The sequence below is a fragment of the Abramis brama genome (genome assembly GCF_963993115.1).
Source record: "Abramis brama genome assembly, chromosome: 7".
Classification (NCBI taxonomy): domain Eukaryota; kingdom Metazoa; phylum Chordata; class Actinopteri; order Cypriniformes; family Leuciscidae; genus Abramis; species Abramis brama.
The window spans coordinates 25,050,638-25,076,000 of record NC_139969.1 but is presented as its reverse complement, the minus strand read 5'-3'; the positions used below and the strand labels follow the sequence as shown (position 1 = coordinate 25,076,000).

The window sequence follows — 25,363 nt, the reverse complement described above, 5'->3', positions numbered from 1 at the left end:
CAAACGCTTTTGTCTTTATATTTAAAGTTTCTGTGGTAAAATGTGTTCAGGTTGTGTGGTTCTGTAAGCTGTTTTGATTGCTTTATCTTTCTCCATTGCTTTCTCCATTGTTTTTGCGGTTCTGTCTGTGACCCTGAAATCCTTTCAAATATATGACAATAGACTCAGAATTTACACATCTGTGTAACATACTTATAATTTATGTAAAACTTGGAATAAATGATCGAATACATTTCAAGTAGATAATCTACTGTTTCAGTTTTGCTCAAACCAACAAAGATTGATCTGTCCAATTCAAAACCACTCACTCAATCACACCATTTAAGCCATAATGTCATTGGATGTAAAGCATGTTTGATTTATGAGGAATGTCTTGTTGATCTTCCACTAAATCTTTTAGTTTCAATCTCACAGAATGATGCTATAAAGCTGAAATCTAGAAGATTTGCTGTTTCTTTAATAGCTGATGTTGTCATGGTGCTATAGCTGAACAGAAGTGATTATTCAGCCGCTGGAGCGGAAACTGGCTGTGATAATTCACCTGATGATGAGCAACACAAGGCTATGAGCACCTGTTTACCTTTGATGTTAGTCATCAAAATTGACTTTTTGTTTTTAATGGAATAATGCAGTATTTTTGATAAATGATTTACCCATGCACATCATTCAATTTTTTTATTTATTCATGTGCCCTCATTATCTTTAATCAAAATAACTTCCCCTTACTATTGCAGTGACTTCTCTGATGATGTGTTTACTGGCTTGAGGGCGGGACAACCTGTCACTCACATGACATCACAGCAATAGCAAACCACAACCATCCAATCAGTTCCCAAAGGACACAATCAAGTCCAGCCCTACGTTTTTGCTCCAGAAGCCGTTTCACTGGGATATAAGTCACAAAGACTATTGCAACTCCTGTGTCATGCCCACTTTAACACAGTCATGTGTTTAGAGAACTAATGGATGCAGAGTTTTTGGTCTGAGGATGGAATACCTTTTTGGATTAAAAAAATAAATAAAATAGTGCACACAAGTCTGAAAGTATAAAGAAAGTGGTCAAATATTCTATGAGAGTAGAAACCATGGAAATATCAAGGAAATTTACCATTTTGATTTCCAGGGCTTTAAATGTAAAGTTAAATATCGTCACCTTCCTAAAATAATTGCCTATAGTCATTTTTTGACAAAAATGATTTTTTTGCATAAGTCATCTCCTCATGATGCTGGCCACCTCTGGTAAAATCCCCACATCCTCAGTTGAACAGATCATGCATTTCTACCCCTGTAGTGTAATGGCCTATGTCAAGAGTGTGACTTAGGCTGTTTTATTTGGCCTAAGTCAAAAGATTTTACAAGCAATTTTAAAAGGCAATTTTACAAGCTTTTCAAGATGGGAGCTGCATCAAGAAGAACGAACCTCTGAAGTTATTTTTCATTTTTTTGTGTGTTTTCTGAGAAACCTGAAAAATGACTTAGGCAATTATTTTAGGAAGGTGATGATATTCAGTTATTGGTTCCGTTTTTGTGTTTTCTGAGAAACCTGAAAAAATGACTTAGGCAATTATTTTAGGAAGGTGACGATATTGAAATTCCAATTGGTACATACTAATGAAAATTCTCCCCAGGATAGACTGGAAAATGTGATGGTTGGGAACCCTGTACACCTCTTCATGTGTGCCTGAAGAGGGTCAGGGCTTTGATGGTGGTAGCCATCAATCAGGAGTCAGTACAGTATTCACAGCCGCTATGAATTTAAACTGTATTTGGAATAGCAAACAGTAATTCAATTAAAGGCGTACATTCAAGGACCTGGCATTAGATCAGCCTTTTGTTTTTCTATTTTGCCTTTCTGCTCTTTGATTGATGAATTGTGGTGTAATTAAATTCTAATAGTTTGAGGTCATTCTTCTTGTAAAAAAAAACATTGATGTGCAAAGAGATGATTCATGCTAAATCCTGTTTTGTATAACAAAAACATGAAAGCAAACATTTAACTACAAGCAATACAACAAAATACTTGTGAAAGAAGTAAAGCAGAAAAGCCTAAATATTTGAATACATCACTAGAAACATGTTTATTCTTATAAAAAATGGCCAAATACTAAGAAATATCTTGATTTTTAGTTGTTTTAGCTTATTTTAATGCTTGTGTTGTCTTATCTAAGTTTGTTTATCTTATGTTTTGGTTATGTGACAGAAATGCAAACTTAATGCACAACTGTCAGCCTGCATGGGGAGGTTTTTGAGACTCCAGAGACACCAGCGGCTTCAAATACCTGTTTGCTGCTCAACAGTGGCTTTATTCTTATAGCTGCCCTTTTAAAAAACATTTCCTCCCCATATTGCAGCATATATGAATAATACAAACAACAGTAAATGTCAATTGTCCAAAACCACTATTCTCTAAACCAAAAAGTTATTGAAAATGTACATTTGCTCACATGACTTTGATCGTGTGGGAGTCTGCATGGGTGCCATGATTGTTATTATTTTCTTCATTTTTTGGATTAGTGTATACAAGTTTTTTCCATAATTTTGGCAACAAAGCAGTGTGAATATTACAGAACAGATCGGTATAGTCAACTGTTGTTGCTTATGGAAAAAGTATTTTTAGCTAGCACTATGACATGATGAGCCAAATCTGAGCCAAATCATCTTCTCGTGCTGTTTACACACTCTAAAATGAGTATCGATGGACACCACACGCTCCTAGTAGTCAGAATGCTGAAGTTATATCATACAATAAAATATTTATATCATATTATAATATTATTGAAAAATACTGTTGTTTTCAATGGATTCACTATGCATGCAATGAGGCTATATTACAACATGAACTGTAATAAAAGGCATTTTTGGTCATTAATGAAGAAATGTCCAAATGTCCTGCACTCGCACCTGTGTGACCTCAGCACAGCTCTTGAAATCAAACAGGTGTCAGAGAGCTTATTCAGCGCATTGTGAAAAAACATCTTTTATCTTCCTCGATAGTTGGGATGCAGTGCTGGGTAGATTACGTACAAATTGTAGTCTGTTACTTATTCCAAATTACATGACAAAAATTGTAGTTAGTAACGAAATCCATTACATTACACATTTTAGGTAAAAGAATCAATAGAAAACTTTTTGATAATCTACCAGTACCATATTGATCTTAAAGTGCAAAGAGAAAGAAAATATATTCCAGTCGTTGTTATTAACAACATGAAGTGCATTAAACATTACATTACAAGTCACTAAGCTCACCAAGGCTGCATTACTTTAATCAAAAATACAGTAAAAACAAATTGTGCAATATTATTACAATTTAAAATGACTGTTTTCTATGTTAATATATTTAAAACATGTAAATGTTTTTGTCAAGGCTAGTCTTCAATCACACAATCCATTCTAATATGTTGATTCAGTGCTCAAATATTTCCTGTTATTATGAATGGTGAAAACGTGTTGCTTAAAATATTTGTGGAAACCATGATACTTTATTTTTAGGATTCTTTGATGAACAGAAAGTACAAAGGAGCAGAATAAATCTTTAAATCTTTTGGAACAATGTAAAAGTATATGCATCCTTTCTGAATAAAATGAATTATGTATTCATTTAAAACTCACAGACCCCAAAACTATATGTTTGGGAGGATGGTTTGATATAAATGTTAAGGATAATCGTGCACTTATGCCTGTAACAAAGTAGCCACCAACAACCAAAAAGTAATATGATTGTGAATATTTAATTAACTTTAGCTCATTGAGCAGTGGCAGTATAGACAAAATGGAGAATGACAGATTTGGAGGAGGAGAAAAGCTCAAATGATGAGCAACGACACATGACAAGTGTTTATTTGCCCTCTGTGAGTCACTGCTCTTATCCAGATCTGGAGCTTGTTTAATCATCATTACATTTTGTTTAGCCATGGCCGGTATGTTTTACAGTTAGCTCATTTCACAGGACACAAACTTCTGGCAGAGGCTTACATCTTGTTTGTGTTCATCCTGCCTCTTAATTCTTAAAAAAAAAAAAACATTTTGTATTCTTTCTTGCAATGCTTTCTTGGGTATTGACAGGTACAGTAATACCATGTGGACTACACTAAATTCAACATACAATATTAAAAGCTTTACTGTGAGAACAGCAGCTGTCATAATATGAAAAGGAAAATGGATTTATAGCCAAATGTTCTATGAGCAGAAAGTCTATTATCTTTGGCTTTCTTGCCACCTCCATGTTTTATGTGCCTAAGTGTCCAAAATAAATCAGCAAAGCTTATTTGCCTTTATTAAGACAGCTCCTGTCTGAATAATGACTGGTGCAGCCGCTCCAGCTCATGAATAAAGTCTGTTCGTAAATGTGCGTGCGTGCGTGCGCATGCGTTCGTGCGTGCGTGTGTGTGTGTGTGTGTGTGTGTCTGGCATCCCGCTCCTGTTGGGAACACCTTTCATTCAGAGCTCTAGCAGGCATCAGCTGTGGCCAGCTGCCAGACACAAACGTGCCCAGAGTTAATGTGTTAGTGTGATTCAGGCAATGTACCATTGCAACCTGCTGGGTCATTGTCTCAGCGTGCAGCGGCCTTTTTCTTTTTCTCACTCTTTTATTAACAGTCTCCTTTAATTCAAAAACTTTTTGTCCTTTTCCGAGGCCACTACAACATGAACCGCAATCAAAGGCAACCAGGCCATTAGTGAAGACCTGTTGAGGGAACCAAATGTTCTGTGTTTGCACCTGTGCGACCTCTTGAAAACAAACAGGTGTCAGAGAGGATACTATTCAGCGCACTGTGAAACATCAGACTTTTATCTTCCTCAATAGTTGGGATGAGAGTCCCTTTCTTCTTGAAAGGACACACATGAAAACTTAAAGAAAGGCCTTTGACTGAAAATTCACTTAAAGGCTTTTGATATAATATATAGGCTACCTAGCAAAATAAATACTTAAAGTCACCATGAACAATTTTTAAAAAAAATATTGCAGTATTTGTTATAAATTATTTATCTCTGCACATCATTCTTATTATTTTAATTCATGTGTCCTCATAATCTTTAATAAAAATAACTTCCCCTCCCTCTTGCAGCATCATCTCTTATTTTCTTTGATGATGTGTTTATTGGTGCGAGGGCGGGACAACCTGTCACTCACATGATATTGGACAAAATCAAGTCCCACCCTAAAATAATTATTTTTATTGTTTTCATGATATACAGTACATCACAAGACTATCACAACTTCAATTTCATGCCGACTCAATGCCCAACGTATTATTCTGTTTTTACTTAATTCTAATTGGTCAATTGTGCCATTCCTTTCCTGATATCACAGTCGTCCATGGCAACACTGATCATGGGTAATCATGGCTTTCATGGGTAAATGAAACCGGCGCTACTTTCATGTCTCTCATCTTACACCACAAACTCCCTCCCTGTTGTTACATACAAACGCAACAGGTGCCATCTAGTTTCTCAGTTATGGATTTTTGTGAAAATGCCCCTCAGGGCTGCAGTTTTCACTGGTTGGAAGGAGCCAGACACCCCTTCACAGTACTAACAGATCACAAAAATTTGCAGCATCTACCGTGAAGCTAGGCCGATTGACTCTCTTCTTCACAAGATTCAACTTTATAATCTCATTCTGGAACCAAGAATGTGAGGGCGGATACTCTCTCACTCCATGTCCCCGATGAAACTCAGAACAACCCAAACCAGTGCTTCCCTCCTCCCTCATCAATGGAACATTCAGTTCCATCCAATGGAACATCGAGGAACAGATTGCTGAGGCTACCTTCTCTGATCCATTTCCGCCGGGCTGCCCAGACGGACATGTTCTCCTAAACTTCCTGATTACCATACATTCTGCTCATTTTTCGTTGGGCACGGGCCACCCAGGGACCACACAAACTCTCTAATACTACTAGATCGATTCTGGTGGCTTGGTATGGCCAATGACATCCGGCGATAAGTCCAAGGCTGTTAGGAGTGTGCCACATCCAAGGTCCCACGCCATCTGCCGATTGGTAAACTCCTTCCTCTGCCCTTTCCTTGTCGCCCCGGTCATACCACATCTGAATCAGACAGATACACTTCATCCTGGTACTCGTAGACCGTTTCTCCAAGGCCTGCATGTTGATATCTTTACAAGGTCTTCCAACTGCAATGGAAACCACTGAGGCTATGTTCAACCAGGTATTCAGAAACTTTGGTATCCTTGAGGGAATTGTCAGATCGTGGACCACAGTTTATCTCTCATGTGTGGAAGGCCTTTTTCTCTGTGAGTCTCACATCCAGATACCAGGGTGTTTTCACACTTGAGTCCTCTTTAAAAGAACCAAACTCAGACTCCTTTAAGTGGATCAAGAGGTGAACCAAGTGAAAAAGGACCCAGTTCTCTTAACGTTCACACTTTCCCTGTCCCTGAAAGAGGACTCAGATCCTTATTTGGTCCACTTAAGAATGTGGTCTCAGACCCCTTTGTGTTTATACTGTTGCTTTTTGGATCTAGTCCAGTTCAGTGTTTGATGGCTGCCCCTATGGCCCTATTGATCCCATTCACTTACATACCTGTATGTGCCTCACTATTTAATATATTTAAGATACTCACAAATACAGTATAAGATATTTGTTTGTATGGATTATTATTATTATTATTATAATTAATCATTATTATTTTGTAAAACGACATTGCTACAAATGCTGTTAAATGAGCATAACTCGAAAGTTGTTTATCTTTTACACAAAAAAAATAAATTGTGTTGCAATCCTTATTCTTGCAATATATCACACATCCACCTTTGTAAAAAAAAAAAAAAAAAAAAACGCTAGTTAGGCATGTAACTGTGGTTCTGTGGATTCTGGATGACCACCAGAGGCAGTGTAAACACTATGGATTATCGCAGCGCCAGCTAGAGAATATACCAACAAAGTCACGTGGCGTGATGTATACTGAGCCCTGGAGGGTTAAAAGCTACAGAAGCTCAGCACTATGCCTCAGTACGCCTTTCTCGCACATTCCTAGTGACTGCGAACTCTGGTGGTCATCCAGAATTCACAGAACCACAGTTACATGCGTAACTAGCGTTCTGTTTCATTCCTACTGACCGGCAGAGGCAGTATAAACACTATGAATGACACATACCAACATAGTCATGAGGAATGCCACCCACCTGATGAAAATTAAGGCTGCTCTAGAAGAACCACAGAACTAACTGCATGATGAGCAGCGACGTTGACCTTATAAAACCGGGCAAACGTGCATGGAGAAGCCCAGGTGGCAGCAGTGCAGATATCCGCCAAGGAAACTCCTCTAAAAACAGCCCATGAAGATGAGATGGCCCTAGTGGAATGGCAAGTTAGTCTCCAGGGCAGTGGTCTCCCTGCTGCCTTGTAAGCCAGCGTAATGGTCTCTACTATCCAGTTCGACAACCTCTGCTTCAACACTGGAGCACCTTTCTTCACACCACCATAGCAGACAAATAACTGGTCTGAATGTCTAAATTGAACAGTAGAGTTCACATTACACTTCAAAGCACGAACAGGACACAAAAGTTGGGCACTTGAATCAGACCCTGAAGAAGTCTGAAAAGAGGCCAGTTCAATGTGAAGGTTTATGAACTGAGGAAGAAGGACCTTCGGAAGAAAAGAAGGATTGGGTCGTAGGACCACCCCGGACTTATCCGGTAACCAACGCAAGCACAATTCGCTAACAGACAACGTGTGCAGCTCACTGACTTGTTTCGCAGTAGCAATAGCTAACAAAAAAAGAAGTCTTCAAGGACAACCATTTAATGTCAATGCTTTGCAAGGGCTCAAACTGGGGTGAGCACAGGATTGTAAGCACGAGTGGCAAATCCCACACAAGGAAGTGAGGATTCCGAGCAGGGTTCAGACGGTGCGCACCCTTCAGAAAACTGCAGACAAGAGAAGAGAAGAGCCACCAACTGGAACATGTTATGCAGAAATTGCAGCAACGTACACTTTCAACGTGGAATCTGCTTTTCCCTCCTCCAGTAAACGTTGAAGAAAGCTTAAGATACTCGGAATGTCACATGTTGCAGGATCAAGCCCCCGTTCCTCACACCATGCAGAAAAAAGCTTCCAACGGGAAGCATAAATCTGTCGTGTGGAAGAAGCCCAAGCATTAGAGATGGTGTGAATAACAGCAGTGTCACAATGCTCCAGGGAAGGATTTAACCCAATGGCCAGACCCAAAGCTGCAGACGAGCTTGGTCCGGGTGCCAGACACTGGCCTCCAGCTGGGAGAGGAGTCCTGGTGTGAAGCTTCCATGGATTGCCTGTCAGAAGTCTCAGCAACAAAGGAAACCATGATCTGGCTGGCCATCGTGGTGCCACGAGTAACACTCTGTGCTTGCACAGGAAGATCCTGTGCAACATCTCCCATAATAGAGGAATAGGTGGAATCGCATATAGTAGGCAGTTCAGCCATTCGTGAGACAGCGCATCCTGGCCCAGGGGGCTGGATACTTCTGTCCTTGTGAACCATGAGCGACAGTGAGTGGTCATCTCTGAAGCAAAAAGACCTCTGCTCTTCCAAATCGTAGCCAGATCTCCTGCACTACATCTGGATGAAGCCTCCATTCCCCTGGATGTACTTGATCCCTGGAAAGAGCATCCGCTGTCTGGTTGCACGCTCCTGGAATATGAGCTGCCCTCAGTGAAGCGAGTCGTGGCTGACACCATGTCAGGATCTCGTGAGTCAGCTGTAGAGACCTGCGGGATCTCATGCCGCCCTGGTGGTTCAGATGGAACACTGTTGAGGTATTGTCGGACCGAACGAGAACAGTTCCAGCCAGGACCAGCATGAAGTACTTTAGAGCCAAGAACACTGCCCTTAGTTCTAGCTGGTTGGTATGTTCTGTGTCCTGGGTCGGTGCCCAGCGCCCGCAAATACCCCTCCGATTCCACGTTGCCCCCCATCCTGTGAGTGAAGTGTCTGTCGTGACCAACTCCTGACGAGAGGGAATAACACCCAGGGGCAATCCTGCCTTCAGAATCTCTACCTGTCTCCACCGCCTCAACGCACATATGCAACGGTGAGAAATTATAACCAGCCTATGGCGATGTCTGGTGGGATCTTGCCGCATAACTGGAGTGGTCTGAGGTGGAGTAAACCCAGGGGGATCACCACTGTAGCCACTGTTAACATCCCTATCAGTCGTAGGATCACCTTGTACTGCAAAGACACACCCGGGCGAAAGCGAGCCAAAAGTTGCAGAATGTTCGTCACACATTCCTGAGACAGGGAGGCAAACATTAGGCAGGAATTCAGGGTCATTCCTGTGAACGTTGTGGTCTGTGTTGGAATCAGACAGCTCTTTTTCTCGTTCACAGAAACCCCCAGCTTCTGCACATGTCTCAAAAGCAGTTTGGAGTCTTGCACAGCCTGCCGCTCTCTGGGGGCACAGAGAAGCCAGTTGTCGCAGAAATTTTCTGTGATATACAGCAATTGGGACGTGAAAGTATGCATCTTTCAGGTCGACACTTATAAACCAATCGTCTGCTGTCACAGACCGAAGAACATCGGCTGTGCGCAGCATTCGAAAAGGAAGGACCTTCAGGAACAAATTCAGAAGCCTCAAATTGAGAATTGGCCGGAAATCACCGTCCTTCTTCGGAACAAGAAAATACGTAGAATAGAACCTGTCTCCCTGATTGAGGGGATGAACTTTTTCTATGGCTCCCTTCTCTAACAGTGAACAAATTTCCAGAGAGAGAGCCATTGCGCAAACTGCGTCTCTGACAATCGTAGGAACAATTCTTGAAAATCTGGTAGGCCGGCATCGAAACTGTAGAGTATATCCCCTGCTCAGAGTCGTCAACACCCAGGGATCTGCTGTGTTGGATCTCCATTACTACAGCTGTTCTATAGAAAAACGATCGACTGCCGGCCTGACTGTCTCAGGCTTTATGTGTGTGATTTTTAGTGTCACGGGGGGGATGCTGACAGGGTCCTCCTGAAAACAGTCGATGAGGTGGGCGAAAAACTCTCGCATCTTCAGGAACACAAGGTCTTTGAGGGGGCTGTGACTGAGGTGTAGCGTGCTGACAGAAATGTTGCTCCGATGTGGCATAGTGATGTCGGGACTGAACCGCTGGCATCCTGAAGGTAGGGTTGTGCTGCACATGTGTCAGTTGACGAGTGGCTTCAGACAGCTTCACCCTCTTTTCCAACAGTTACAGAATATTTGGACCAAAAAGTTGCCCGGGAACAAATGGAAGATCTCTCAAGGTTTTATTACAGTCCTCCGGCAGCCGTGCTTAGGCAAGCCACACTTGACGGCGGGCTGCCAGAAGCGTGGCTGTAAGACTACCCAGCTCACGGGTCACATGGCCTGTTGCCAACAGAGCAGTTTGCAGAAATTGTGAAATAGAGGGATCCGCATTTGCAGGTTCCAGCGTACTGGTGGCAGCAAGAAGTAACTGGCAGATTGTGTTTTCTGCACAAGAAATGTATGCAACAGACTCATAGGGGCGGAAAACACAAGCCACCAGATTCACCGAGAGGCACACAGTGTTACCGACGAAGCAATATAAACTCAATACGAAAAACAAAACCCACCAAAATGCTGTTAATTTATTCCAAATCCTTTGAAGTGGCGTAGCGCGAAAATCACTCAACCAATACAACCTATCTCAACCAGGTGAGAAAGCGAAAGAGGCAGAGTGCCTGTACTGTACTCTACTGTAGCTTTTTGTAGCATACGTCACGCCCATAGACAGTATATAAACTGGACACAGCAACCCCATTGGATTCAACGGAGACAAGTGAAGTCAATTAGAAGCATTAACTTCCTGATGGCTGACCGTACTGCGCAGACTCAAACTGAGCTTGACGACGTAGATGTGACGTGAGCAACCCGTCTGTCTTCTAGTAGCTGTGCCAAGAGAAATCTGAATCATTCCCTTCCGAAACTTGCAGAGACGGAGAGTGTGAGTAGGAGGTGTCCATGAGCTAGGAGCAGGATAAACTTTTGCTAAGTATTCTGATTAATTACTTTGTCATTTTGCCTCCACGTCCCCCCGATTGCCCGCGAGCTTCTCCTCCTGTCCATACGGTAATCTCTCTACTATGCGACAGAGAGTCGCGTGGTTATGACGCAATCGTTAGCCTATTTTTACAAAAACTGCATCTACGGGGCCATAACGTAAGATACAAGGTAATGGAGCCTTTTATACATTTTCGTGTTTCTTTAGAAATAAATAATGGACAAATGGAGTCTTTAAACGCCTTAGATGTAAAGTTATTCGCTGTCAAAGTGAATGGGAGTCAATGGGATGCTAACAGCAGGTGACGGTCTGCTAGCCAATGGCGGCGCCCGGGGAAACTTCAAAATAATATGAAACGCTGCCCCCCTGGTCACGCCACGTGACTTTGCTGGTATATTCTCTCGACCTATCTAGCTGTCGCTGCAATAATCCACAGTGTTTACACTGCCTCTGGCGGTCAGTAGGAATGAAACAGAACATTTATTTTGAATTGTTTTCCTTGAATCATGGTTTTTTTTTTTATTGCAGAGGGCAATGGTAACGTCAGCATACAAAAAGCAAACAAACAAACAATATAGGACAAACACAATAAAAGAAAGATGCAACTAAAATAAACTGCTTTAAATGTTTCAGGTAAAGTTGGTATGCCTAAAAGCAGCATTGATGTATGAAAATGAATAATCAAATGAAAAAAAAAAATAAGACAGCATATTCTTCACTGTATGAATAAAACGTACATGTATACTCTACTGATTCTTATATTAGGCTGCTTTCACTTTAAGAACTACAGTAATGCACAGATTCAATATACACACCCTTGTGAAAAATAAATATACCAAAATTTATTAGAAATACATTTATTTTATGCTAGGTATACTACTAATACATTAACATATTTATGTACTTAATATTAATACCCTGCAATTGTACTTTTAGTATACTAAATTGGTATACTTAAAGTCTGCTAAATTGGAACTACTATTTTTGTACTTAATGAGGTCCAACTAAAGATATACTTAAGTATATTTGATTTGGTATTTGATTATATTATATTATTATTTTTGATTGTGCTAAAGTGAAACTATTGCAAGTAGGCTATATTTTAGGTAGGCCTACACTTTAAGTATCTTGCATTTAAAGACTGATATTATACAGTGATCATACTATCCCTACTAATAGTAATATTAAAACACATTTTAGGCTTAATATTAAGAAATGTGCATTGTGCAAAAAAGAAGTACTCCAAATAAAGATTAATTATAATTTTAATTTAACAATGTAATAATAATAATTTTATATTAGTAAGTCTCAAGCGATATGTCAGTAAATATGTTAATGGATTTGTAGTATACTATAATATTTTAAATACATTTTGGTGAAGGTTTTTTTAGTATCCAGTACCATTTTTTTTAGTACACGCTCTCTATGTGTTGATTAATTTTGAGGAAAGTAACAATTCATTTTTGAAAAGTAGTGATTTATTTTGAGGAAAGGATCCATTCATTTTAGGGAAAGTAGCAATTTCCAGTTAATTTACCATTAATTCCCATGTAGTCCGGTTAATTACTATGGAAAGTTTCCAACTTAAATTCCCAGAATTTTGTAACCCTTGTAATAAATGGGATAAAGTACAGTCAACCATACTGTATGCAAAATAAAACTTATTTTGACATGGTTCATTTTGCAATGATGGCTGGCTGACTGTGCATTATCTCTTATGTAGTTAGTACTCTTATATTAGTGTTTGAAAATCTGCCCATAATGAGAAAGATAATGTTTGCTCGCTCGCTCGCTCACATCACTCACTCACTCACTCACTCACTCACTCACTCACACTCTCTCTCTCTCTCTCTCTCTCTCTCTCTCTCTCTCTCTCTCTCTCTCTCTCCTCTCATCTCTCTCTCTCTCTCTCTCTCTCTCTCTCTCTCTCTCCTCGCTCACTCACTCACTCACTCACACTCTCTCTCTCTCTCTCTCTCTCTCTCTCACATCTCTCTCTCTCTCTCTCTCTCTCTCTCTCTCTCTCTCTCTCTCTCTCTCATCTCTCTCTCTCTCTCTCTCTCTCTCTCTCTCTCTCTCTCTCTCTGGTTGACACATGTTGGCTTGCGGTATGAAGACAGCCTCTGAGATGTCTTGTCTGCAGCTGTTTTGAGGTTTGATACATAGCTTGACTGATGTGTTCTCGAGGGGTGGGCACCTCCTGGAAAGACCAAGGTGACTCCTGCAGCTTCTGCTATAGGAGAACAGAGTTTTCAAATATACTTTAAAATATACACCCAGCTGGTGCCGTCAGATTTCAGTGGTGCATTCCTGGCTTTTAAATGACTGCATTCATCATTCAAACTTATTTTTAATTGAGCAGTAATGTCTTCAAATAAATGTAATTTCACTGACATTGTTTAAACGGACATGACACTAAAGTAAACAAGACTTTCTCTTTTGATAAAGGAACAGATAAAGAGAGAAGCCTACCTCTAAAAAAAAGACAGGCTAACCACACATGTTGCCAAGCAACTAATTGAGATTTTGAGCAGAGGTGCAGTGAAAGTTTATGCTCTAACCACTGATGAGGTAATTTTTAGCATAGGCCCACATGTCTGTATCTGTAGATAATGTGCTGATATGCTTGTTTTCTTGGTTAATGAAGCGACTCATTATTGAAAGTTTTGCTGTGTTGGTTACCCAGTTGTATTAGGCCTCAAAAAGCATTAGAGAAATAGGTTTGGAAACCGATAACAGTTTCCGCTCTTTTTCTTTTCTTCTTTTTTTTTTTTTTAAATAGCGCAATATTCTTTCTGACAATATTCTTGCACTGTTGGGCTATTCGGTGTGACACAACACCAGTAGGCTAAGTCGGGGTAGCCATAGTAGGCTATTTGACAAAAAAAAAACGCTTTTCTCAGCTTTTTGCTCAAGATGTTTTTATTTATTTATTAAACTTACCCAAATTCAAGTGTTGAGAAAAACGGAATGCATGAAGCTAGAATAAAATATTTATTTTTTTATTTTATTTTGATATGTTTGTTTAAAAGCAGAGGGCCTGCTCTTTCTTTTGACATTTTGCATGTTCAGATTTTCATATTCTGGGGGCCATGAAACTTGTGCAAATGATCAAAATAAAATAAACCAAAACAAAAATGCTGGGGGTGTTTGGCAACTTTTTTTCAAAAACGCTGGCGGGGAAAGAGTTAAAACGAATGATAACCACCTTTTTTGTTGTTGTTGTTGTTTAATTAATTTTATTTAGCTGTAATGATGATTTTATTGAATGTATGCTACTTTAAAATTTACAGTTTAATTCCTTAAATCCAAATATATTTTCTCCACAAGCGCTAAAATAGAATTAATAAGAATTAAGGAACCATCGTTCGATTCTTTTCGATTCTCACCCCTATTGAGCAACATCTAATGAAAATTTTGGTTATGTTTAATCCTTACTCCTCCTCACGTTGCAAATACATAAAAGTCGTGATTGTATCCCTTTAATTTACTCTTAGATATATTAAGTTTGGTTAATGAAAGTGTAACCCCGCACTGAAATGCTGTAATGATGTAATATCCGCTGAGAGTCTCCACACATCTCAAACTTTTCTTCGCTCAGAGCGACGATGACAGCGCACGCACTTTCAGCGGTTCTGTCGAGGGTTCCCGATCCCAAGATACTGGCGAGAAGCTCGATCTGAAACATCGGAGAGTGAATCCGCTTGTATCAGAGACGTAGGAGGGAGACTCGTCTGGAGGCAGAATGCGGGCGCTGTTCGTGGTGCTGAAACCGCTGTGTTTTCTCGCTCTGCTCGGCTACTGCCCTTCCGCGGTGAGTGATGCGCACCCGCACCTTACTGACTTAGACAGAAACTTGACATGTCTGAGCCCAGCTCCGACTACACCAGTGACTCACAGAACATACGCAAGACTAAATGTATATGCAAAGTGACAAACAAGGCTGTCAGTGTTATATTATGATCATGTCTTATGAGAATTATGCGTTCTTCCGATAATATCATTTTAATGACAACCTCAGAGAGATGGAGAGAAGGAAATGCAGTAACACTTAAACTGGGACAAAAAAAAAAAAATCTTGATAGACGTGGGATACCCTAACATTGTGTTTAAAAATCGTGTTTTCCATTTCATGTAACTTTCTCTTTGATTGTAGTAGCTCAAATGGTCACAGAATATTGTTAGACCATCTGTTCTGTTACAGTGAATGATCTACTGTGCATTAAAGCTTTCAGCTTGCGGTCTCTTATTTCTGGTGTTGTTTCAAAGGTTTTAAGCATCCGCCTCTACCGAGCATTGGCTGTTTATTTCACCTAAGGTGAAACATTTTATATTAGGTGTCTTTTTTTCTTTTCTTTTTTTTTTAGATGCTATTAACATTAAAATACAAATCGTGTGATACAATGCACTTATGTATGTTGTTCTTAGGAACTGTCATGAGATTTCCATTTGCTGCTTCTAAGGTTAGGGATAGCCTTATGAATAAGGTTTGTTTTAGGGTCCCTGTTGGACAAATAAACAGTGCATGAATATTGCATGTGCCTTTTCACAGAACAAGAGTTACCGTGTAGCCCACCACCGCCCCTCTTTTCTCCCCATCATCTCCTTTCTCCACTCTATTACAACTATTATATTAGTGTATATATTACTGTTTACTCTGCAATGCAAATTAAGATGCATGTTTCCTTCAGTAAGTACAAGAGTAGCCTATAATTACAATAATTACATGCAGTTGTTTTAAATATACAGTGTAACAGCATGTGTTGTATGTACAGAATGTTAACATTGTAATTTTAACAGTAAATAGTTAAAGACATAATATAAAGTTGTAATGTACTATTTTAGTACTAATATCATTTGTTATATCGAGAGCTCAATAGTAATCTACAGTTCCGGATGTTGATAAAGAGTTTAAATGAGGAAATGTTTTCTTCCTTAGCGTCTGAGTCTATTCTCAGCACTACTAGTAATCTGCATGCAATTCCTAAGGGTTTATTTTAGCATTGGATCAAGATCAGATCAACTATTTATCATGTAGAACCAAGATAACTGCATGAATTTCACGTGTCATATGTGACTGGAAACCAAAGAAATCCGTAGTGTCTATGAGAATGTCATGAGGATCTCTCTCATCCAGGCTTAATTAACCCAGCTGCAGGTCTTATTTGAGGAGCAGAATCCCTCTGCTCATATCTCATAATGGCAGTGAACTAGCAGGAAGTACCCATCCAACTTGGATATGTTACAATTTGCTGAAATTGCAGTTAGTTGTTAGTTGCAGCAGCATGAGGAAGTGTGCCAGAATGTGTAAAGAACTCTCTTTTTCAGCTCGCCTGTAAAAGGCTAGTCCCCAGAGCCGGCCTTTCAAAGCCCGCTGCGTGAGTGGGAAAAATGAATATGGGTGTTTACAAAGCTCTTTTATTGTTGCAGACAATTGTGGGAAATTTGGGGGGATGAATGTAGAGAGAGAGGCTTTATCATGAAGGTGTTGCAGTGGGGTGCAACACCCACTGCAACCATAGTGTGTTTTGTTGTCAAAACACACTATGTTTGGCCTGCCATGTGTGTGCTTGAAGTATTTTCAGAATTATGAATCACTGTGAATCAAAATTAATATTCAGTGAAGTACATAGAAACTGAACTATATTTCTCCTGTGCTTGTATTAATTTGAAAATAAATTTCAACCATTTCAAATGAAGTGTACAATGTCTTATACAGTCAGAGACACAGATTTGGGATCCTTTCAGCCAGAAAGTTTGGTTACACTTTACTTAAAAGTCTGTATGTATAATGCATTATAAAGGTATTCATAATGTACATTATATTGCAATATGTCCATTTTTCAGATACCTTGTTACATCTGAAATTGGTTGTTTTGGTGTTTTAAGGTGTAACTGTGGATAGTATTGTAATATATAATAACTGTGGTTACAATTATTCAGATCATACAAAGCAGTATAAGGTGCATTACAAGGCATGATTAATGCATTAAAATACTTTTATATATAAAGACTAAGAAAAGTGTTACTGAAAGGTTAGCTAGAAATATGAGGGCTATGCTTGTGGAATCAAGAACATTTTATTACAGTCCATTAATTATAGAGGGGTCATGACATTGATTTATTTATTATTTTAAATATCTTCCTTTAGTTTCACTTATAAAGTTAGTTAAGTTTTTGCACACACACACACACACACACCAAACAAACATATATATATTTCAGCCTCTGGCTATCTAATAAGAATTATTTTCTTAAGGGATATTTTCTAAATGGCCACTGTTATGATTGGCTAATATCATTGCATAGGGAACAGTATCAACTTGCTACTGCACATAAGTGTTTTGAAAACATCCATATAAAAATGTCATTCACAGACAAAGCATTATGAAATCATTTACTTACGGTTTGTGATGCATCTGCTGTCAGATCCAATACAGTTAGCTGCTTCATCTGTCAACAAAACTCTCCATTATACTGTGCCCCGTTTACAAAACAAAATACTCAGAACAAACATATAATCCTCCGACTGTCAGGGCTTGGTTCCATAAATCGCACAACGCAGGAGAAATAATCACAATATTCAAGGAATGTAGGAGAAGACAGGAAAGATATAAACAACAACCATGTGAAACTAAGTTGACATGGAACCATGAAGAGAAGAAACTAAGGGCTTAAATACACATGGAAAGCCAATTAACAGAAACTGAAACAGGCGCATAACGTAATCAGTAACCAAAGGAACTACAGTAACAAGGGAATACAGACGGGTTGGAAAACAGTGAAAACCAAAACTAAAACTGAACATAAGTCTGACACACCATTAAAAATAAACCATCCACTTGTTTCTGGGATCCTCCTGAAGTCTGTACAGAGCTGTTTAAACTAGATGCATCAAAGCAAAAGTTCTTTCACTCTCCTATTTGTCCGGTTGTCGGAAGACTCAAGTGCGTGGAGTATGTCAGAATCTGAATGCGAATCTGTATACTGAATCCAGTGTATTCAGTGCCAGGGATTGTAATGGGTTCTGTTTGCTTTTGACGTGACGCTCACATCCAGTGTCAAATGTCAACGACTGATGTAAATGCCAGTGGGCGGAGCCTATGGAGCTATGATATATATATATTTGTTAAAAGTCTTGCTCTGGAGGCATTTTAATGCAAATGTGTGACGTCACAGATCCTGCAATATAAAAGCATTGCTTGATTAAATAAATGTTCTGTTTATAATGTTTATAATGTTTTAAGATATGAAACTTGCATGATCTTAATGGTTCAAAGACCTCTTATATGAACACACACACACATCGATTTGCATTTTTACACAATATTCTCTCCATTTAACAATTGTAATAAGTTATAGATTGCAAACTAAATGGTTAATAAAACAAAGCACTGCAGTGAATGCTGTGCCATGCAAATGTGTTCAGTTTCACTGCTTAAAGGCATACAAATGTTGTCATTTGAAATTCATTGCACTAAGAATGTCATTAGAATTTTAGATTTGTATTTATGTTTATTTATTTGTAGACAAAAAACCTCACGCATGCCTGTGTTTGTCTACAGACCATCAGACCAAAGGAAGGCTGGCAGGTGTACAGTTCAGCGCAGGATGCCGACGGCCGCTGCATCTGTACGGTGGTGGCACCAGAACAGAGCTTGTGCTCCAGAGATGCAAAGAGCAGACAGCTCCGCCTGTTACTGGAGAAGGTGTGTGCGTGCACATATTGTGTGTCTAAGTCTCTAAAGTCGCTTTATATTGAGATCTGGTTCGGATAACAAAAGCTCTCATTGCAGTGATTTGAAAGCATTATGCTAGACTGCTCTCCATTGTCATCAGTTAAGAATGCCGCTGGCTTCTCTGCAGATGATTGTGGAGGAGCATAAAGATGATGGTAATGCGTAAAGGCCTGAAGGGTGTTTAGGCCCCCTCTCGTTCCTACTTCCTACGCTTTTCTTCTCTGTTACAGTAAAAGGCCAGCTTATTGGCCCATAAGACGTCTCTGTGTCTTTTTTTGTTTGGAGGATGCTAGTGAAGGAGGTACTAGGGTTAACCAATACAGTCACTTCTTTGTGTCAGTTGTGGTTTGTCTCTGAGATCTATCTGTCTTTGCTTTGGTTGTGTTGAGTTGAATTATGGAAATGCAGAATTCCTTGGAGACACAGTGTCAGGGCTGATTTAGGCCAGTTGGAAATATAACTCAAATCTCGCATCTTCCTTTTTGCAGTTCAAAGAATGATTAACAGATCCTAACTTCATCTTCCTCTCTTAAGATTCAGAACATGTCGCAATCAATTGAAGTGCTGAACCTGAGGACCCAGAGGGATTTCCAGTATGTCATGAAAATGGAGAGCCAGATAAAAGGACTCCGATCAAAGTTCAGACAAATCGAGTCGAACCGAAGAACGTTATTGACTAAAAACTTTCAGGTGGGCTACCATTAAAGTCAGGCCTCAGAGAAAATCAATGGTCCTTTCTCATATGAACAGAACGGTTTGAAAAAAGCCAAACTCTTGCCATTACTCTCCAAGAATGAAGAATCATATCCCACTTAAAAGCTTCTAATCTTTATCCTTCACAAGCATTTGAAAAGGCCACACGCAGTTCAACATTCTTGGAACTCCTGTAAACCTGTAGAGGTCATGTTTCATTTCCAGGCAGTAATATCATTGCGGTCTAACATGTTATTGTTTAGAACTTCTTGCGAGCTGTGATGTGCTCTTAAATCTGTTTCTGTTAATGTAAGTTAATCTCCCCTCATGTGATTCCCATTTAAATGTCCGTCTGTTTTTTTCAGGAGCTGAAGGGGAAGATGAATGAACTGCAGCCGCTGATTCCAGTGCTGGAGCAGTACAAGACTGATGCCACGCTCATTTCCCAGTTCAAGCTGGAGATCAGGAACCTGTCTCTGGTGTTGACTGCTATCCAGGAGGAGATAGGAGCATATGATTATGAGGAACTCCAGCAGAGGGTCCTTGGCTTGGAGGGAAGACTGAGGAACTGCATGAACAAGCTCAGTGAGTTAGAAACTCAACTTGACTTTGATGGTATTTTCTTCTTATATATGGCATGGTATGTGTTTTCAGACTGATAATACACTTAGGTTGAAAATGTCTATATAACAGCCGATATTCCTTATCATTCTCCATTTTGTCAGCCTGTGGAAAGTTGATGAAAATCACGGGGCCCATCACCATAAAGACATCGGGAACGAGGTTTGGAGCATGGATGACAGACCCTCAGGCTTCACCTGAGAATAACAAGGTAATCTATGGCTATGCAACTGTGCCTGCAGCAGCATTTTTAGCCGAGCCTTTTCAGCAGCATTGCTTCCAGGAACTATTTTTTCCTTCATAAAAGAAAAAAGGCATGTTCAAAGGCATGAGCAGAACCAACAAGCTCTGAAATCAATCACAGCATATAAAACTTGATTTGAAGCACAAATTACATGAAAATCTATATTTAATATATGAAAAGAAAAAGAGACAAAGGTAAGACTGTGTAATATAATTATTTCATGGTGGGATAACCTGATGCATTATGAATGATTTACTGAAACAAAAAAAAAGGATTATTAATATTTATATTTATATTATAAAAATACAACAATATTTTAAACTTTTTTTTTTATAGATTTTTCGGATTAATAGAAATTTCAAAAGAACAACATTAATTCGAAATTAATTTTTTCTTTTAACGATTTGTGCTCTATAAATGATTCCTTTCATATAAGTCAGATTCAAGTTTTGAATGTTACTCATCACATTTGTAACGTTCTAATGCAGGTTTGGTACATGGACAGCTATACAAACAACAAGATAGTCAGGGAGTACAAATCGGTGAGCGACTTCGTAGCTGGGATTGAGTCAAGAACCTACAACCTTCCGTTCCACTGGGCGGGCACCAATCATGTGGTCTACAACGGCTCCCTGTACTACAACAAGTACCAGAGCAACATCATCGTCAGATACAGCTTCGAAAGTGGCCGGGTCACGACCCAACGAGCACTTGAGTCTGCTGGCTTCCACAACGTCTACCCGTACACCTGGGGCGGCTTCTCCGACATTGACCTGATGGCAGACGAGCTCGGTTTATGGGCCATCTATGCCACCAATCAGAATGCAGGGAATATAGTGATAAGCCGGCTGGATCCTCTGACCATTCAGGTGTTGAACTCTTGGAACACTGAATACTCCAAACGAAACGCTGGTGAGTCCTTCATGATCTGCGGCACGCTGTACATCACCAACTCCCATCTGACCGGGGCTAAGGTGTATTACTCTTATTCCACCAAAACCTCTACCTATGAGTATATGGACATCCCCATCCATAACCAGTACTTTCACATGTCCATGCTGGATTACAACGCCAGGGATCGTGCACTTTACGGCTGGAACAATGGCCACCAGGTACTGTTTAACGTCACGCTGTTCCACATTATTAAAACTGATGACGAATCCTGAGAGATGCACCCTGAGGTGAGAGGAAAACTTTCTGCTGACGCCGTTTCTGCAGTTACATTGATCTGTATTCACAATTGGTATTGCTGTGAAATAATGGGTTTTATATGTCTCAGTCAAAAGATGAGCTTAGTTTGAGGTTCAGTGTCTCTGGAGATGTCCGTCAGCATTGCACTCCTTCATTTGTAAAACAATCTTGATTAAGTTCACTTAACTCAGAAAAGGACATTAATGAACTTCTAAAGCTCTATTTAAATGTTGTTTGTGCGTAACAGTGGTATTCAGCTGTAATACTCCATTCAACCAACAGTGTAACAAACTAACCACTAGAAACTTGTTAAGTAAAAAAAATCTTATAATGGACATTAAATATTGATCTGTCTGACTGCATCTCTTAGCTTGTCGAGTATTTAGGGAAGTTAGGACATATTTTTGTTTTATTGTTTAAAGGGACATTCATCTAAAAATAAAAATTTGTCATTATTTACTGCTCACCTTCATGTTGTTCCAAAGCTGCATGATTTCCTTTCTTCTCTGGAACACAAAAGAAGACATTTTTAGAAATATATCCACACAATGGTTGTCCACACAATGATATTATTTTATGTTTCACAGAAGAAAGAAAGTCATACAGATTTGGAATGACATGACCAGAGAGAGAGAGAGAGAGAGAGAGAGAGAGAGACTTTTTTTAAACTTTTAAAACCCTTTTAATTTACCACATTTTCCAGAACATTACAGAGCTGGTATACAAAACACACACAGAATTTAAAAAAATAATAATAATAATAATAATAAAATAAAAAAGTTAAAAAAGAAATAAAAGAAAAGAAAAAAGAAATGGCCAGGTTTAATTGGTAATTTTACCAATTAAAAAACAGATTTCCAAAATCACTAATTGTCACTAAATCATCTCTCATGCCCCACCTCATTATAAAAAAAGGTACATTATCAGTTTGTTTGTAATATGCAAATTCAATAGCAACCCTAAATTCTACCAATGATTTAAAAAGAAAAAACAAATTAACATCTTGACCAGCATTTTTACATTGATGTGTTTTCAGGATTGCTAACTTGGCTTGGCCCATTAAAAAATTGGCAAGCACACACTGTTTGCGCCATGACTGTTTATAGTTGCAACCAAAAATAAAAAGGGTGTTTGTAAAAGAAAAACCCAATTTCATAATTAGTTTTTCAAAAAGTACAAAAAGTGGAACCAGCCTTGAACACTCACAAAATAAATGAAATACAGTATCGGAAGCCTTACAGAATGAACATTCAGGTAAAACCACTTCATTAAATTTAGAAACAAAATTATTTGTAGCCAACACACTGTGAAGTATTCTCCACTCTAGATCTCCACATTTTTTTGGAATAGGAGGCTTATACAACAGCCTCCATGAGGGATTCACATCTCTGGGCACTGAAAGGTTCGTCCTCCATTTATCCTTTCCTTCAACTATCCAAACAAAGTGTGCAGATTTAGCACAAACATGATAAACCGTTTTCTTCCCCATACAAACCCCTTTAACAAAAGAACCTTAGTGTTCTCTTCAGTTTCCACATTTTTTGGGACAACTTTTAATGCCGGAAAAGTCTTTGATAACAAGCCATTATTTAAAGCAGAATCAAATGATGTGAATACTGGGGGGAAACAAGCCTTAAAGCTCTTAACTACCCCTTCCACTATTCTTACTGACCTCATCCCAACCTGGCCAGCAAGTGACTGAGCCGTTCACCACTGACCTCTTGTCATATCAAGCAGATCTATAACTCTAGTTATTCCAGCATTCAAGAACATTTCAATAACAGAACCTGATACTGGAGGCTGTAGCTTAAAAAGAGGGTTAAAAAACAAAGGTTCTGCACATCCATAATGTTCATCACCCACTCTTGAAAATTTTAACAAACTCTATGAAAAATTGATTCATAGAACTTAAAAAGAGAACAATACACATTTTCAACACAAGGCTTCTCAATTAAGAATAGCTCTTTGTCAAGGTCTGTTCCTCCAAGTTCTTTAAGAATATACAAACAATAATCAATCCATGGCATACCATCAGAGCAGTATAACAGTTTTTGCAATGTTTGTAGTCTCATTGCAGCAATTTTGGATTCAACATGTTTAAGGCCTTGACCTCCCTCTGCAACGGGAAGATAAAGCACTCCAGGAGGAAGCCAATGATGGCCATTCCAAAAAGAAATCAACAAATGCCTTTTGAACCTTTAAAAGCAGTTCTTTAGGGGGATCTATCACTGTAACCTTATGCCACAGCATTGAAGCAGACAGATTATTTATCACCAGGCATCTCCCTCTATATTATGAAAGCTGTGGTTGAATCCACTTCCACTTTTGAATTTTACCAATAACCCGGTCAACCACTCCTTCCCAGTTCTTCTCCATACTGGAGAGAGAGAGAGAGAGAGAGAGAGAGAGAGAGAGAGAGAGAGAGAGAGAGAGAGAGAGAGAGAGAGAGAGAGAGAGAGAGAGAGAGAGAGAGAGAGAGAGAGAGAGAGAGAGAGAGAGAGAGAGAGAGTAAATGATGACAGAATTTTATGGTGAACTATTTCTTTAAAATCAATCCATGCTGAAAAGAAAACATTTCGCAGTGTACAGTGTAATTAAAATAAATAATTGTTACATTAAGTGTTCATGGTTTTATGTTGTTTCCTGTGTGCTTCAAAATGCATTGCATTCAAACATATCTCAACTTTCCCACAGAACTGCAGACAGCAGTCTGGGGTGTTTTGTCAGAAATATCATTATTCAGTAATGTTACCTCTTCCTCACCTTTTCAAACATAATGCAACAAAGGCTTTGTTCGTGTTTGTGTACTTTTTTCTGCCCTAGGAAATTCGTGGATGAGAGAATGAGAGGGTTTTGAGATTTTGCTTTTGATGTTGATGAAACCCTAATTCTTGTGTTCTGTTTGTACTCATTCAGAATTCCTGTCCCTGCTCAATGATAGTAGTAATGAAGATTCAGAATGTTCAAACATTCACACAGACCAGCTAAATATGCTGTTGTTTTCTCAACACATGATTCAGTCAGTTATTTTCTATGTCAGAGGATGCTCTATCAGTATTCATAAACCTCAATGACAAATATCTAAAACAAAGTCATTCATTTTCCCCTTAAAGGAACAGCTGATTTTTTTTTTCTTCCCATCTGCTGATTCAGAAACTTAATTCAACACATCTCTGCAGGCACCTGAATCAGAGAAACATTATTCAGCAAAGTGCGAATAAGTATATTTATGTAAGTGATAATACACAGTCAACCGGTTGTTATCGCAAAATAAACCCTGACGGGGATGGCGATCAGGTCTTGCATCAGATTTTGAAGGGGTTTTACTTGCTATAATAACATCTGACTATACTGTACTCTAGTCTAGTGTCACCACTTGTCCTGTGGGTGGCACTAGTAGGTTTTGAGTGTACATAAGTGTGCCATACGTGTTCATAAGTTACCTGTGTGTTGCTTGCCTTTTTACAAAGACATAACATATTAGTGACGAGAATGCCGTTGAATTTAAGTCAGCCTACACCTTTTCTACAAATGTATGATGCCATTTAAGGCATATATTTGTGTTTTCGGAAACTATGTCTTGGCAATGAACGAAGAGCTGTCGGAAGCCCGAAATGTGCTCTACTGATTCACTAACTGGGGGCAGAAGACCAGAGACTTTTTTACATGCTTAAGGTTACTGATGATAAGTACAACACGCATTGCAAGCTATTCGCACATTCTTCGAGCCAAAAGTGAATGTGGTAGCTGAACGGTGCAGATTTCGCCAGCGAGGACAATGGCGTGGTGAAACTACGGATCAATATGTTGTGGCGCTAAAGGAGCTTGCAGGTACATGCGAATTCGGAACCACGGACGAGGAAATGATACGGGATGATTACTG

The 25,363-nt window shown here is 39.2% G+C and overlaps 1 protein-coding gene across 2 annotated transcripts; it reads left to right on the top strand.

Annotated features, from left to right (window-relative positions):
- Positions 1 to 14,635: 14,635 nt before the first annotated feature.
- olfm3b (olfactomedin 3b) lies at positions 14,636 to 23,885 on the top strand. 2 transcript variants are annotated; one of them, XM_084119659.1, is made up of 6 exons: positions 14,636 to 14,806; positions 18,558 to 18,701; positions 19,266 to 19,421; positions 19,790 to 20,009; positions 20,150 to 20,256; positions 20,778 to 23,885. In XM_084119659.1, exons 1-6 carry the CDS (start codon positions 14,738 to 14,740, stop codon positions 21,453 to 21,455), a joined length of 1,374 nt encoding a protein of 457 aa, XP_083975785.1. In that variant the 5' UTR covers positions 14,636 to 14,737; the 3' UTR covers positions 21,456 to 23,885. The 2 variants fall into 2 exon arrangements, with proteins under 2 accessions (XP_083975785.1, XP_083975784.1); XM_084119658.1 differs by having other exon boundaries at positions 19,790 to 20,039.
- The last annotated feature ends 1,478 nt before the right edge of the window (positions 23,886 to 25,363 follow it).